Source organism: Sinocyclocheilus grahami, unplaced genomic scaffold (assembly GCF_001515645.1).
Source record: "Sinocyclocheilus grahami isolate Dianchi unplaced genomic scaffold, SAMN03320097.WGS_v1.1 scaffold259.1, whole genome shotgun sequence".
NCBI lineage: Eukaryota > Metazoa > Chordata > Actinopteri > Cypriniformes > Cyprinidae > Sinocyclocheilus > Sinocyclocheilus grahami.
In genome coordinates, this window is record NW_015505438.1 from 2,075,485 (window position 1) to 2,093,235 (window position 17,751).

At 35.8% G+C, this 17,751-nt stretch overlaps 1 protein-coding gene across 1 annotated transcript; it reads right to left on the bottom strand.

Moving 5' to 3' along the window:
• Nucleotides 1-686: 686 nt before the first annotated feature.
• LOC107599001 (LIM/homeobox protein Lhx4-like) lies at nucleotides 687-13,579 on the bottom strand. The gene is made up of 6 exons (XM_016290485.1): nucleotides 12,999-13,579; nucleotides 8,913-9,084; nucleotides 6,144-6,346; nucleotides 3,259-3,413; nucleotides 3,006-3,177; nucleotides 687-1,964 (listed from the first exon to the last, which is right to left on the bottom strand). The coding sequence occupies exons 1-6, from the start codon at nucleotides 13,081-13,083 to the stop codon at nucleotides 1,576-1,578; spliced, it is 1,176 nt and encodes a 391-aa protein (XP_016145971.1). The 5' UTR covers nucleotides 13,084-13,579; the 3' UTR covers nucleotides 687-1,575.
• Nucleotides 13,580-17,751: the final 4,172 nt, after the last annotated feature.

Sequence of the window (17,751 nt, forward strand, 5' to 3'; positions counted from 1 at the left end):
TTTGCTACAAAAACAACTATTCTGTGTTATACTAAGCTGTTTAACTTTACATTCAAGATCAATAAAAGCATGTGAAGTAAATAAAAAAAGAACATCGAAGTAACCCAAAGACGATTCGGCTTTATTTCTCCATATAGATTTAACTGTACACAATTCATACCATTGGACAGAAGGCATATAGGACTAAATTCAGTGCTCTTTTTTTTTTCAAAGATCCATAGCAATAAATAGTGCTCATGAAACAAGACTGTCGACACTTTTTGAGACTTTACAAAATGTACAGCCATTAAGACTCAACATAGATTCAACAAAACATTATTTCTGAATGGTTATTTTTCTTTTTTCTATGTTGCTCTTTGTTAGCTTCCAGCAGTTCACTCTTTTATCTTTACTCAGTTTGCCATTATGTGGGTCCAAATTTTGCAACCAACAAATTTTCCTCATGTTTACAATTGTATCACCAGTTTTGTAGTTTTACATCAACTCACTGCACTCTCTCCCATGATCCAACTCTTCATAATACTGACATTGGTACCCATAACAGAAATAAATAACACTAAATCCTCATAGTTGTTGCTTAAGTGTGTCAAATAAAAAAAAAAACAGTGTAAATTTCCCTTTCACATGTTTTGCTTGATAATAATTGGTTAGGCCATTAAGGTACTTGTGTCTGTGTAATAGAAGTCCACTTGTCATCTGCTCTGATATCCATTTTTGCTCATGGAGCAATGAGTAGGAGACAAATGGCAATTGAAAAACAAAGGTATTTTGATGGTAATATAAACCTTATCAATAACAAATATGCTGGACCGTACCGGAAATAAATATTAACTTTAATTTTAATCTTTTAAACTATTTATTTTGTTTCATTTTGAGCCAAAATGTCTGAAGTTAACAGAAAAACATTGAATGGACAGGGACCATTGACACAGAGATTTTTATGACAACTCAGAGCAGTGCATGCGGATTCATCCTTATTAAAAATAATTTTTATCTATTCTTCAGACCTAATGTGAAGGGCCATCTCTAGTAGAGCCGTTTAGAAAGTTTCAACCATTAAAATCCCAAACCCTTGTAAGTAAGAAAGATACACTTGTGCCACTTGTTTAAATATCTCTCCTTGTTCGGTGCGCTCCTCTCTTTCCCGTATTCAGCCTGCCGTGTGCAGTCGAGGAGGAACATACAGTAAAGTGCGTCGCCGACGGTTCTCTTCCTCATTCGGAAACATGCATGGACCCTCTTGTTCTCAAAAACGTGGTGGATCGTGATTGTTTTTCCAGGGTGGTCTGGGGTTTGAATGCCATTCGCAGCTGCACGCCATTTCATGCTGGAAATCGTCCAATCCAGTTTTGAGAATAAATGAAAAAATATGAGTTACAAAATTATGATACAGCGCAGACATTCCACGGCGTGTTGCTCGTATCAGCGCACCATTCAGCAAGGTCAAGCCACCGTGTTAAAGTAGGTGCCATTTTGGGCCTCGCCGCACAAACGTCAACAGTTCTGGGAAAGATGTCTATAAAATCTTCAAATTTCTTGTCCATAGTACCGCACTTTCCATTATGACCTTTGACCTCAGAACTGGGAGTGGTCCATTTCATCGAGCCACGAGGCAGGGCTGGTGGGGAAGTCTGGGTAGCCCGTGCTGCTTCCTGTCGACAGGTCAGAGGTGGGTCCGCCGGCCATTGCTCTCAGAGCTTGACCTACATTGGGCTGACCGCCCTGACCCATGATGCCGTCCATGTTGAAGCCTAAGTTGTTGAGCAGTGGGGTGTGGCCTGGGAGGGAAGTGATGGATGAGGGGGACTGTGGCAGGCCGTAGGGACTTCCTGCTCGCAGGTCATGGTATGGCTGCCCACCCCCCTCCAGGGTGAAGCTCCCGTTAAGCATGTTGCCGTTCGTGACGTCTCCGACGCTTCCGTACAAGCCGTTAGCATGACCAAGGTCTGACAGGATCTGGTCTTCTGTTGGAGAGAGCAGACAAAATCAGTTTCAAGATTGTTTCCAAAAAAATACAACTACACTGAAAAAAATGGTTGTAGATACAATTTTCACTCATAAAACGCTAGTAATTCACAAATATTTAGAAATAAATGGAAAGTAAATTTTTCTTGTAAAACTTTGAAAAAATTATTTTTTACTGTGTACATTTCAACAGTTTGGGGTCAGTTAGTTTTCATTAAAAAAAATATTTTATTTAGCAAAGATGCATTAAATACATCAAAAGTGACAGTAAAGACATTTATAATGTTATAAAACTTTCTATTCATCAAAGAATCCTGAAAATAGTTTCCACAAAAATATTAAGCAGCACAGTATATTAGAATGATTTCTGAAGGATCATGTGACACTGAAGACTGCAGTAATTGCTGCGGATAATTCAGCTTTGCCATCACAGGAATAAATTACATTTTAAAATATATTAAAATATAAAACAGTTATTTCGAACTGTAATAATATTTCACAATATGAACATTTTTACTGAGCAAATTTGACCAAAAACATTAAAAAAAACTTACTGACACCAAACTTTTGAATGGTGGTGTATAAATGCTCTTACACATAGAAGAAGAATTGCAGTTATGACAAAGACCTCATAAATATCCTTTTTAAAAAAGAGGGTTACATGCTTCTGGAAATATCTGAGGCGCATTTGTGATTTACTCTCCGTACGCACAGGAGGAGTTCTTTCAACAACAACAAAGGCCCTGTGTGCTTCCTCTCTAATCGACTAAAAGCTTCACCAATTTTATAGAGTTTGTGCATCGCTGCTTTCAATTCTCGTAAACACGGCTCTAGACTTTTATGAGTTCTCAAAACGGGTTGACAAAAATGAAATAATCATAAAAAAACACAAAGCAGAACCAGAAACCTCATTTGAATATTCCAAACAATCCACCAAGTGGCATATTTTCAAAAGGCAAAGGAAATGAATGAATGAAGGGAAATAAAAGAAGAGAGAGAAAGACAAAGCAAGGCATCGTGGGAGATGTAAACAGACTCACCTCTGAAACTAAGTTCGCTATCGCTGAGTCCTGCATCATCGGCTGAGCTCTCCTTCTCCGTCTTACTGGACCCTCGACTGCGTTTGACGCTTTTGTAGAACTGACCCCAGCGGTGCCGACCAGCGTCCTTCTTCAGCCGTTTCTCTTTTGCTCGCCTGTTTTGAAACCACACCTGTGGACAGACGAGCCTCAGTAAAGACACCCATTTAATCATATAAAACACTTAAGCTTGAAGTCTGACTTGTAGTCTGACCTGCACTACTCTCATGTCCAGGCCCGTTTCTGAGGAGAGCTGCTCGCGCACATGTCGTGCAGGCTTAGGTGAGTTCTTGTAGGCGCTTTTGAGCGTCTCCAGCTGTTTGGCTGTGATGGTGGTTCGTGGACGTTTTGCTCCTGTCTCTGAATCATCTGTAACAGTCAAATTTGAAGAACTTATTACAATTTTCATTACTGCACTGCCATTGATTGGTCAAACTGCCCCACTTATTTGTGACCCTGCAGCACAAAACCAGTCATAAGTCGCTGGGGTATATTTGTAGCAATAGCCAACAATACATTGTATGGGTCAAAATTATTGATTTTTCTTTTATGCCCAAAATTATGAGGATATTAAGTAAAGATCATGTTCCATGAAGATATTTTGTAAATTTCCTACTGTAAATATATCAAAACCTAATTTGTGATTAGTAATATGCATTGCTAAGGACTTCATTTGGGCAACTTTAAAGGCGATTTTCTCAATATTTAAAAAAAAAAATTTTTTGCACCCTAAGATTCCAGATTTTCAAATAGTTGTATCTCTAACAAATATTGTCCTATCCTAACAAAAAACGAATTGCGATTAATTGCATCCAAAATAAAAGTTTTTGTGTACATAATATATGTGTGTACCGTGTATATTTATTATGTATATATAAAGACACACACATACAGTATATATTTAGAAAATATGTACATGTATTTACATTAATATATTTATATTCATATAATTTATATAATAATAAATTATTATTATACTATAATTTTCAAATATATATTATATAATATATAAATATATTTAAAATATAAAAATAACTTATTTTTCTTAAATATATACATGTATGTGAGTGTATTTATATATACATAATAAATATACACAGTACACACACATATATTATGTACACAAATACTTTTATTTTGGATGTGTTGCCCAGCACTAATATTATTACATAACTGTTTTTTATTTGAATACTGTACATTTTAAAATGCAAAGTTGAATTTTCAGCAGCCATTACTCCAGTCTTTAGTGTCACATGATCCTTAAGAAATTATTCCAATATGTTGATTTAGTGCTCAAAAATATTTCTTATTATTATAAATGTTGAAAACAGTTGTGCTGCGTAGTAATTTTTGTGGAAACCATGACACATTTTGTTTTTCAGGATTCAGAAAGTAAAAAAAAAAAAAAATCTATTTCAAATATAAAATCTTTTACAACATAAAATGTCTTTACTGATCCATTAAGCAATAAAACAGTAAAGTGTGTTCTAAGAAGTTCATAACATTTTAAATAACCAACTTCTAAATGAACTGAAATAACTGTCATAATGAAAAACACAAGCATAAAGGTGAAAGGTAGTATTAGCAGGACTAAACTGAACTCGAAAAAGTGAATAAAACCACTTAAATTCAACCAAACTGATTCGCTGTTGAAGTGAAGCAAATTTCTCAAGCATGAGGCAAAATGTCAGGAGCTCATCTATCGTGAGGTACGAGTAAAGAGTTTGTGGGATGCTTTGAGTGGAAGTGCTCACACATGGCCAGTCGATACTCTCCTGAAACTGTCACACTGTGGCGGAAGAGGGAATAAATCTCTCCTGAGAATGGCATGCCAGTGCGAGTTATTGGGGCCCTACCGTAAAAGTGCATTGCATCACTTAATATAATCAATCAACAGCCCACAGAAATCTCCATAAATACAGCGAGAGGGGCTTTCAGAGGCAGATCCATGAGAGGTCAGATCACAGAGGGACTTAATATGGCAGACACTGAGACCCCACTAGACTGTAGTTAATGATGAGTTTGTCTCCTTACTACCATCCTGTTGCCTCCTCTGATCTCTCAGTGTCTCGGTATAATTGTAAAAGAAGAAGTTAATTACACCATCTCCACTCCTGAACTTTGCTGTCAGAATGATTTCCAACTGGGACAGAAAATCCAGTGACGTGGGCAGAGTCTGGGACAGTGCTTCTATATACCACAGCCACTGTCTAAAAACATATCATGTGCCAGTTCAGCAAACAGCTACTATTCTAATGGGTCAGTAGCAACTGGCATAACTCATGTATATAAATAATAATAATATATGTTATAAAAATATATTTTAATTAAAATGTCAGTCATCTATCTATCTATCTATCTATCTATCTATCTATCTATCTATCTATCTATCTATCTATCTATCTATCCATCTATCTATCTGTATATATACATGTATAGATAGATAGAAAGATAAATATACTGTAGATATAGATAAATAGATGTGTATGTGTGTGTTGTAATCAATGTCCTATCAATGTCCTATCAATGTTCTAATTGATGAATTTGGTGACCAAAATATTCTTTTCATGCAAAATGACTTTAACTAATAAAACGTTCATTCTTAATGACATCATTCTCTAGGAACATCATTTCACCGTTTTGTCATTTTTTTGTGGTTTAAGTTGATTTGTCTCTCTTTAAAACATTCCATCATATGTGATAAAATTACAGAAATTGACATGATTTAAAAAATTGCTTACAAAATTTTAAAAGGCGAAATATATATATATATATATATATATATATAAATTACCTATTGAGGGTCGAAATCCTCATGTAGGTAAACTCTTAGTCACTTACTGAGCAATGGTTAAGATTAGCACTTTATTTCTGTCCCTAACTTGCCATTGTGTAAAAACAATCAAGTATATTTGCTGCATTACTTATTGAGCATATTTCTGTAATTCTGATATAGACTTCCGACTGCTTTTATAGAAATACTTCCTCAAATTAAAACACAAATGTGTTACAAAGCTCAATATATATTGCATAAGAGGAGTGGACCAATTGTTGGTTCCAGAAGGTATGATTTACACCGATCTGAAGACAACAGCTCACCATTTTGTTTGGCTGTTTCGTAGTCGTCCTTGCACACGAGCCTCCCGTCCTCCATGAGGTAGAACTCATCACCGGTGGCCAGCTGCCTGCTGCACATTACACAAGCGAAGCAGTGAAGGTGGTACACAAAGTCCTGAGCTTTCCGGACCACCTGCGTCGGGGGAATCCCCTGCTGGCACGATGCACATTTTGTCCCAAAACGCCTGCAGGTACAAATATAGACACTTCAGTTTGATACAGATTCAAATTCAGGTATTATGCCTTAATTACCAGCAAAAGCAGCCACAAAGACATGATTCCTATTTTCTGTTGAGCCAGGTTACAACCATTTGTTCAATGATTTTCACATAATGAAGACATTATTTTATGCCTAATCCATATTCCAAGGTTACAATTATGGCCAATAACACAAGAAAATGCTAACATGACGCAGATGTTTTCTACATCTATTGGTGCTTTACTGCGTTACAGACAAAATTACAGATGCTTATTTATAAACTTGTGTTTATGTAACACAGGTGTGCTTACGTTCATTGACATCAAATGGAGTATTTGAACATATTTTCCCACTCCTTTGCAGATTATAAGTTAAATTATACATTTTGAATACTTCTTTTTGCCATTAAAAATGAAACTTTTGACATTTGACTGCTTTTGTTATTTAGATAAGTGCATTAAAGCTGATATATACATATATAATATGAAAAATATGTTATTTTGTGAAAAAAAGATTTTCTAATCATGTATACAGTATATATATGCATGTATATAAATAATAATGCTAATTTGTACATATATATTTTGAGAATATTTTTAAATATTCAAATGATAATTCATTCAAAATATAAGTATTCAAATATATATAAATATAAATACTGTATATCAAATATAAATATATCAAATATATATAAATACATAATTGTTAATGCTACCTTTTGTTATTTTGATGAGTGCATTAAAGCTGATACATATATCATTTGAAAAAGTTTTCTTCTTTGTGAACAAAACTGTGTGTGATGGAATATAAATAATCATGTATAATAAATAATATTTTTAAAATTACAAATTGATATTTTTGAACCCAGTGTCACAAAATTAGTTAATATTACATTTTCTGCAAATCACCATTAATCTTTTTTCAAGTTGCAGGGCTGTTATTAAATGTTGAAATGAACATTAGTTAAGATTATGTAATGCTGTATAAGTATTATTCATTCTTAGTTCATGTTAACTAATGTTGTTAACCAATGTTAACAATTAAAACCTTATTGTAAAGTGTTACCCAATCTCGTTTTAGGGATTAAGCATCATTACATCTTGAATTTAACTGTGGCTATTTTCATAAGCAATCTATGTATAACTGCAAAGGCTGTAATAAGTTACAAAAGCTCAGAATACTATAGCAGGCATCTTTGTTTGTGCTTGTCATGTCCCTGGAGTTGACAAATGGTCTTGATCAATGTAGCAGAGGCAGAGAGATTCACAGGAGAGAGAGAGATAGAGAGAGGGACCACTAAACGCACATACAGAATGCCTCATAAAGCCAGAATAGGCTGTAAATCACAGTGTGAATACTACTAAATAAACCCTCCTTTTACTTAACCAAGGTGAAGTTTTTGCAACATTAGCAGGAAGGCCAGCCCCCGCCCCTCGCCTGTGAAGCGCTAGCATTTCCTCTTCCATCCCCCTCTCCATCCTCCTCAGCAGCACCACCACGGTCTTAACATTAAAATCCCTCCTTTTGTCCCCACGGGCTTGCTAATAAAGTTAGCCTCCACTCTGAGTCTTGCTAGCGTTTTAGGTCTCATTGAAGCCTGTGACATTAAAACCTCTCAAACATGATTTGGTAAAAGCCACTACTGATCCTGTTTTGGATAAAAGTCAAACTTAATTTCCTTCCTTAAAGCCAAGGGGAAAATCCAATCGCAAAAAAGAAGAAAAGAAGAAAGAAAGAAAGAAAGAAAGAAAGAAAGGGAAGACACAGGGAAGAAGAGTAAAAAAAAATGCAAAGTTGCTTTCTGGAGTTCTTATATAGCACTGGGAATTGAATTTGGGAACATGCGGTCTTTGCGGCCGAGTTGGAGCACACTGTGCTTCCTAACCTGACATGAGAAAAATCACTGCACTTTATTAACCATGACAGAGAATCTATGTGTCAGCCTTTCCTTGAACATACTCCCACACACACACACACATGCTAGTGCCAAACAGCAGTAAAAAGCACAAGGAATCAGATGTGAAATGCCTCTGTGTGAAGAGATTTGACAAAGCTGTTGTCTGAAACAGTCTGGTTCTCCAGTCCTTGATAATTCATGCAGCCAATACGGTGACCGAAACAATGTCCAGCATAGAACAGAAATGAAATAACATCTCTCATCATATTATATACAATGATGTACTGGCCTACATAAGATTTTGCATTAACCTATGTGATCCCTCTTTGTCATATTCTAAAAAGAATTCATATTCATAATCACATTTTGCTTTGCATTCATCAACAATAGTATGTGCTTAAATTATTTATGATAGCGGCCTTGATTTTATTGTTTAGTTTCATAAAATGTATTAAACAAGAATAAAACAGAGAAATTAGACTATATAGACAGACAGACAGACAGACATATAGATAGATAGATAGATAGATAGATAGATAGATAGATAGATAGATAGATAGATAGATAGATAGATAGAGAATAAAACATTGATATAAGATATAACCTAATGGTGGGGAAAGGTAAATGCTAACAGTGCAAGAGAACATGGACTCACTTGAAGAAATCTTCTTTACAGTAGACATTCCCCGCGCGAGAGAAACACTTGTCTGCCAGGAGCGCATGACAGTCGGCGCACTTGAGACATTTTGAGTGCCAATGTCGATCCAGCACCTTCAAAATAAACTTATCCAGGATGTTTTGACTGCAGCCTGCGCAGTGAGGGATTTCTGGAGAAACACACGCACACAAAGCGATTTGGGTGAAATGTGCTTACAGAAATGCTGAACTTGGTTTAAACAATATTTAGATAAAGTAACACTTTCTGACATTTCTAATAGGTTTAATAATTTTAAGTCAATAACAAATATGGCTGCATTATATAATGCTGGACAGCCTTTTATTTATTGCACATTCAAATAAACAGAAATATCGTGAATTTACGCTTCATACTTTATGTATATTCATTTAATTGAAAACGCTATTGATCTGTAATATTCTGGGGTAGGCCTATAGAAGCAGCAACGATCATACTATTTAAAGTTCTTAAATAAGTTACATGAAAAAAATTTAATCGCAAGGTGCTTGACTCGAAATAATTTGAGCATCACTCCGCTCGAGTGCATTATTTAGAAACGTACAACCTTCTGTTAAAATAAAATGAAATAAAACCCTAACAGTGATGGGGAAAATACTGAAGATACCTCTACTTTTTAAAAAATGTAATTCACATTTAATATTTGTAAAAAGTAAACGACATCACAAAAACTGACAAAGAATTATGACAACGGCCTTGAAAAAGACAAGAATTGTTATAATAAATAAGACTTGTATAAAATTGTTAAACAAATACTATTTAATATTAAATATATATAAATGCTAATTATTAGTGCTTAGTAAGTGATTAACGGATGTTAGAGATTATTGTGAAAGTAAATTTGGAGTAGGCTACCTTCCACAAGACAACCTATGGGACCTGTAAACGCTGGACAGGTGAGGAAAGATGTCCATTTGTTGGTAAATAATCAATATCCCAGAAGAAAACAGGCGAGGACATGAGGACATTGAGATTGAAATCATATAACTGGTCCATCGATTCTTTAACAGAAACAGTCTGTCACTTCAATTACTGTTGCTCAAGAACAAGTGCTCGAACAAAACAAACACACAAATCCGAAATCTAAAACCAAACAGAAATCAAATGCAATTGATCTTATTCCTTAAAATAGAGCAAACCAGTTTAAGCGTTCAGAGAATGAGAGCAATACGCGATATAATTTCTTCGAATCACAATATCATAACATTTAATATCGATATTTGACCTCTGATCCGCTATTCCTTCTGTCGGCAAGTTCTCACACGTGCTGTTTTAATGGCTTCCACAAAAGCCAGGATTCTAATATGCAAGAGGATGGTATTTTTATCAAAGAAATCATTTTGATTTCAGCAGGTGCTAAAATGCGTAATCACGTAAATAGCGTTTTATGCGTCATGTAAACGTACGGCAAATGTCTCAAAGTTCATCCAAACTGACCTCTACAGCAACCATAGCCAATAATATCACAGTGACAGAGAACAGTGTTCAATCTACACAACCACGAAACACCAGCAACACTAAAACAATGCGGTAAACCTAAACAACACTGTAACATAAAATACATCAAATAAATGTAAATCAGACACACACACACACACATTTTAAACGTAATGCAAATAATTTCTTCGAATCACAATATCATAACATTTAATATCGATATTTGACCTCTGATCCGCTATTCCTTCTGTCGGCAAGTTCTCACACGTGCTGTTTTAATGGCTTCCACAAAAGCCAGGATTCTAATATGACGCAAGAGGATGGTATTTTTATCAAAGAAATCATTTTGATTTCAGCAGGTGCTAAAATGCGTAATCACGTGAATAGCGTTTTATGCGGCATGTAAACGTACGGCAAATGTCTCAAAGTTCATCCAAACTGACCTCTACAGCAACCATAGCCAATAATATCACAGTGACAGAGAACAGTGTTCAATCTACACAACCACGAAACACCAGCAACACTAAAACAATGCGGTAAACCTAAACAACACTGTAACATAAAATACATCAAATAAATGTAAATCAGACACACACACACACACACACATTTTAAACGTAATGCAAACAAATGTGATTCTGTGAATGACCCTTACTCATAAAATAACAAGCGTTTTTGTTTGTTTGATTTTTTTTTACAATTTTACCTAACACAATATTTTACCCTAAAATTGTACGAGTTAAATATATTGTTAAATATATTTTTGCCTCAGTATATCCTATAGTATTTTAAAATATAAAATATTTTAAACGTAATGCAAACAAATGCGATTCTGTGAATGACCCTTACTCATAAAATAACAAGCGTTTTTGTTTGTTTGATTTTTTTTACAATTTTACCTAACACAATATTTTACCCTAAAATTGTACGAGTTAAATATATTGTTAAATATATTTTTGCCTCAGTATATCCTATAGTATTTTAAAATATAAAATAATGTAATTTTCCCGTTTCTGGTAAGTTAATTTACAGGTAATTAACTATTTTTACCGTAGCATTTTACATTCTTGTTCCGTTGACATGACTGTGCTGATAGTGCTGTGTGTGTGTGGTGCTGAAAGAACAGCGCCCAGCGCAGCTTCACTCACTCAACCGGCTTCAGCTTTTAACGCTCATATACTCTTAAGGATGTATTTGATTAGCCAGTCAATTAAAAGATGGCTACCACGACATGCCTTTAACTTCAACGTATGCATCTGAAATATACCAATTCACTTTTGTTTCGTCTGATACTGGTTTTAAATCTTTGTTTTATCATTCAACACATTCTCATTTACATCTCGTTGTCGTGCAGGCTTCTATTTTCGAATGTTTTCTTTAAAAAAAATAAAAAATTACCCATATGTTGTTTTAAGAGCACCAATAATATTTAGATCCATACCGCAAGAACAGATTATTCTTAAAATAATCCTCACTTAATCCATCATTTATACGCCAAGGGGGGGTTGAGTAGCAATATCTTTTAATCTATATCATTTAATGAAATTAAGCATTCGCCACTGACAGACCTGTATTGCCTACTTAACCTTTCGGCCATTCTTTAACAAGTGAATGAACAAATAAAGCGGTTCGTTTCCTTTCAAATTATTTTCCAGCATTTTCATCAGTCTTCAGTTAAATAGCCGTTGTTATTTTATTATGCACGGATCTAGTGACTAAAATTATGTTTTCTCTCTTTTTTTTGAAAGAGGTAGAAACCAAGTCTGGTTCAAACAAGACGAGGTCCATCTGTACATTTCTGAAGCACGGCTGTGAATAATTAGGTCAGGAATTTATCCAATTCCAACTCCATCTTGATGGTGAGATCAGATTATATAGGCCTAACGCAGATTAATTTGCGACTAATAAAAACCAGATGCGAAGATAATAGGCAATGCCTTTTTGAATATTAAATGTTCATGTACTGTATCTAGATGGTCTTATAATCTCTTTTTCATTGTGACAAATAACATGGGATACACTCTGCCCCATTTAACCACTGCATTACAGAAAATCGGATTAATATATTTTTTATATATATATTTGTTTAGTTTCTAGCACCTTTTAGACTGTTGTTCCCAACCACATCCAACACAACTTGTTAAAAAGATGCAATGTAACTGTTCTAGCCAGCTGTGCGATCTAACAATAGTCCGACTAATCAGAAATCAGTCTGGCTGTATATAAATTTACATTGTGAGATTATAAATCTACACTTACACCACACACATTTTTTCGATGCTATTGCATGAATTCTGTTGCAGAGAGACCATATTCAAAAAGAACATTCATCAGTGCTCATCACGAAATAATATTTGGGATCTAATGCTCGAGATTAGATCAGAATTTCTGATTAACGATATATAAAGTTTAAGCTATTTAGATTAAAATAATAATAAAGCTATACGCGTCTGATTTGATTTGACCACCCAGATAGTGGTTCGCGTGTAAGGAGTTTAATTAAAAGCTAGGCTACATGTTATTCAACAGTGGTGGCCTGCAGACGCCCGGAGGAGGCCTGCCAATTTTCTAGGTGAACTAATCATTATAAGCAGAAGAAAAAGCCCTTACGTTGCAGTGACACTCCGAGGATGTCCGGCAGACCCTTCACCGCGCTCTCGCCGGGCAACACAGCCGCACTCTGCATCATTTTCATCCAGTCCGAGACAACGCGCACATGCACTGCTCACGGAGGTCGGAGAATCTCAGACGTGCGTAAAATATTTGTTCTCCCCGGATAGTGTCCTTTTACAGTCCTCGCGCCTGTGGTTATCCTCGTGAAACAGTCGCTCGTGCGTTCTTTCGCCGTGTGTCACACAAACCGCTTGATTCATTCACACTGCAGGGGCGGCACCTGACGTCACTCCCCCGGGGGGCCAATGGGAGGCGTGGACGGGAGCGAGAGGGGCGGGAACTTCAGCGGCTCGCGCTCTCAGGTGAGCGGAAGAAGCGATAAGGAAGTGATGCCGATAAATACAGTGCCGCGACTGAAACCTCAGGATCTGAAGTGTTCGGAACAATTTTGTCAGTCAAGCAAGTAACGTAAATATTAGGCCTACGTGAATATTTAACACCTAGTTTCATTTCAGCGTTGCTTTATACGAATATAGCCTATATATTGGGATGTACTGTAGCCTATTTAGACAGCTTAGTTAGACTGTAAAACTATTAATAACAAAAAACATACGTAAAATGCTAGTGAACCCTGTTAATTGATTGCTTGTACGTTACCTTAACATACACTGTAAAATACAAAATACTACTACTACTACTAATAAAATGTAAATTATTTACTGTAAGAAACTGTAAAAAAAGAAAAGAGTATGAATACAGTTATTAATTATCCCCACATCCTGAGAAAATTTGTAGTCAATATGTAGGCTATACTCACTGCAAGATAACTTATACTGTTAAAATTGTTAAAAAAAAAAATATATATATATATAGGCTAGTGAATTCCATCCGTGCACTATTACATTAGTTGACATTTTATTTAAAAGTAGTTGGTTTCTTTTTAATCTAATATTTTCATTAGCCTACATGTTAGGCTACACTTTGAACGCCTGAAAATAGCTCTCATAATTTCGCCCTGTTGACCGGAACAGTTCGCAGGACAAACACACGACTCGACAGTGCCTGGAATACGGAGCCTTTACGTTGTTTATCAGCAGTCTCGACACAGTCGATCCTGACAAGATCATTTCATTCGAGCTTTTCTCCCTCCGGAGAGAGCGGAGTTCAAGCGAGATGAACTCAATCTTCACTTCCAATTCTCTTCATGGACAGTATAATGCGGCGCGTGAGCTCGCGAGCTCCGACAGTCAGCGCTTCATGAAAACAAGCTTCAGTCTCTTTCTCTTCATCGTCAGTCTGGCTGCTTTTCCACGTAACCTGCATCACGTATGTCTTTAGTGTTTCTTTTCTTATACCCCACTCCTCTCATTCTCATTTTTTCAAATAGCCTACATAAAAGCACATTTTTTTTATATTACAGCATATGTTATGCAAGATCTGTGAGATGCTATAATCAAGAAGATAGCCTACAGTTAAACGGCTGATGCGCGCAAGACAAAACTGTGCATATAGGCTACTGCAATTTGTAGTTTCCTGTAAAGAGAAATACACATTTTATAAATTGTAAATACTATTTATGAAATATTCTTAAAAATGAGTTTAGGCTATTTCAAATGGCACAAGAAAGTCATCATTTCATAATTCTATTCAGTTCTATCAGAATGCATTACGTAGTTACCTTCTAACAAACCATTCTATCCAACACACAACACTTAACTGATTTTATATCTCTCTCAGTCTGCTGGTCAGTCTTGTTGAAACCGGTTAATGCCAAATTTCAGAACACCAATTAATAATAAATGAAAAGCAATAACAATTCTTCCACTTGAGACTGGAGGCACACAAAGTAACATCCAATACAGATAAAATCGTCTCGTTTATACACAGCGTATTTCAATCCCTGATTATCTTGCTTGCCTGATGTAAAAAAAAAAAAAAAAAAAAGTGTATAAAATTATAAATCATGGACAGCTATGTTACAGGGATATGTAAATAAAAGTCCGATTATCTCAAGTTTTAAACAACGCAACCCGGTCCACAGTCTTGCTTAATGGCTCCAGTGTAATTTAGTTAAATGAAAGTGATCATCAAGCTGATTAAATGGTGGCAAACACAGCAGCCCTCAAGCTTCACCAGAATCCCTCTGCATGGGCCAACAGTGGACACGGGAATTATCCTGGGCCACGCTTTTGATTTTCATTTTGATTATGGCGAGGAGTTTTTATGCAGATTATTCAATTACGCTGATGGTCAAGTGGAAATGTGAATTTAGTCTTGCTTAAACAGAACAGAGGAGCAAATGCTCTTAATGCTCAATGTTTTGCCACACGATTAAATACATTAATCCACGTACAGTGGACGCGTTTTCACGAGCGCGCAGCTCTTTTGCGTCTCAAAGTCAGTTTAAGGCACTATAAAATGCACTAAAGGGCACCTGTCCGAGCAATGAGAGACCTGTGCACTATAATTCAGCGATAGGGTGCGACTCCCGCTGACCCGAGCACCTTTAATTACTGCCAGTATTTCACATTATCCGCATTCTGACACCACGAGCTGCTGCTCCATCATATCAGTAAAATACAGGTCTCTGAACGCGATCATTAAGAGATCAGATTTCAACCCCTTCACCTCCTCCTGTGAGGCCATTGAGCTTATACTTGGACAAATTCATGTGAACATTACAACTACACTGAAAGTAAAATTAGGATCGTGTCATTATAATCAAATAAAGCATCCCTTAAGAGACTGCACGAAACACAATCCGTTTAAATAATTATAAATGGGTGAAATTACTATCATACATGAACTATTCCCTCCGGTGAGAGTAGAAGTTGAAGAATGCAGAAAAATATGTAGCTATTTACCTATAAAGCTGTATTTTATTATGCCTATAGTTTAGCCTATAACGTGATTTATAATGCTAAATAGAAAGTTCGTTTGATAAATAGAATCCACTCAAATATCTCTAAATCCATATGCTAAAAAAAGAAAAAAAGAGGAAAAGAAGAGAAAGAAAGAAAGAAAAAGAATGTCTAATCAGATGGGGAGAGTTTCCAATTGTACTTGAGCCACAAATATTGCACAAAATGGGATAGTGTATAATGTTTCTATTTGTTGTTTTGACCTGAAATCTTACAATTAAATTATTACTAGAAACAGAGATGACGGGGGATGACATAATTATGCACAACATTTAAAACGTCCATGTTTACAGCCCACCTCCGGAGTGAGGCAGATTCTGACAAACGCTCTCTTTGTTCTTGTCTGTAATTTACACCATTCAAGCAGAAGCGTCCAATTCCTACAATTTAGTTTGTTGCACACAAATACGAGAATTTTGTTCTTATGCTGACAAACACACAGTTATAAACGCACAGTTACAAACAAATAATTCTCACTCTCCCATGCTGACTAATAGCCTTCCTGTCAAATGCCGTTTGTTCAAAATAAAACATTTCAGACAGTTTCATGCGCAGAAACATCTTCAACAAATACGACTCGAATACGACACGAAAATAAACCATGTTTGCACGCTAAAAGAAGCACGTCACGTCTCAGAGAGCGTCATGCAAACCTACCGACCGTCGCGTAATGTACATGCCGTACATTACGCTCACTACGCAAGCTGGACAGCGCTCGAGCGCACAGGAGGAAGTCGATATAGAATTTTCGTTCCACAAATACAAAGAAAGACTACAGAAACGTTACCTGTCTACATCAGTCTGGTGGTTTCTAGTCCTCGAAAAGAGTAAATAAAGGCTGGGACGTCAATGTCAGAAGCCGTTCCCCCCATTTTCCCTGCAAAGGAAAGACAGAAAGAGACCTCAAGAGAGGGCAACAGAGAAAATGAAATTGCACTTGGGGGCAAATTCTATTAGGGAATAGTTATTGTCTCTTGACAGGTCCTGTCCATTTACGTAATTAGTTGAAGTACGAGGTTCGGCATTGTTTAATCAGAATCAGAATTCAGGTTTATTGGCTTAGTAAGTTACACTTAGGAGGCATTGGTGGGAAGCTTCAAAAATTACAGTTAACATGCTATATCAGTCAGATATACAAGAAATTGTATACTGACAATATATATCCAATATATACATCTAGTAGTCAGTATGCAATATAGAATGCACAATACAATATAGGCATACAATACAATAAAATACATGTTTAACGGTGTACTGGATGATTGTGAATCAAATAGTAAATCTGAAGCATGCAAAACTTAAAAAGTAAGCAATGATCCTCCAAAACAATGCAACATAGTGATGGCTGGCCATTGTAGACCAGGTCAGAGATAATACATTATAATTGTCTAATACATTATAATTGGCTAAGGGGTAGATCCTGCTTAGGTTAGAAATTCAATTAAAGGCGACGGTGTTTCACCTTAAGCTTACCATTAAACAATGAAGGATCCCCTGTGATGTTTTTACTTGCTTCAGCAATCGATACCTTTATTTATGTGTATTTAAGTGGGCTCCCATGAAGTGTAGTGATTCTGATATGCATGATTTTTATTGTGTTATTCAATTGAATAAAATACCCTAAAGTGCACATCTAATAGTATAATTAGATATGCACTGAATAATACTAATGTACAGCATGCACTTCTATCTAGGTCTAATTGTTTGTTTGTTTTCTGATAACATGAATGCACATTGTAATTGGTACTTATATAGAGCCTGATATTTGTTACATTACACTATAATGTTGAATGAATATAGTTCACCTAAAAATTAATATTTGCTGAAAA

Bases quoted from the DNA above. Each gene is read 5' to 3' on its own strand.
- LOC107599001 (XM_016290485.1), bottom strand. From the start codon at position 13,083: ATGAAAATGATGCAGAGTGCGGCTGTGTTGCCCGGCGAGAGCGCGGTG. The intron at 9,085-12,998 runs GTAAGGGCTTTT...GTGTTTCTCCAG, and splicing joins CCTCGGAGTGTCACTGCAAC to AAATCCCTCACTGCGCAGGC. The intron at 6,347-8,912 runs GTGAGTCCATGT...TTGTACCTGCAG, and splicing joins TGTAAAGAAGATTTCTTCAA to GCGTTTTGGGACAAAATGTG.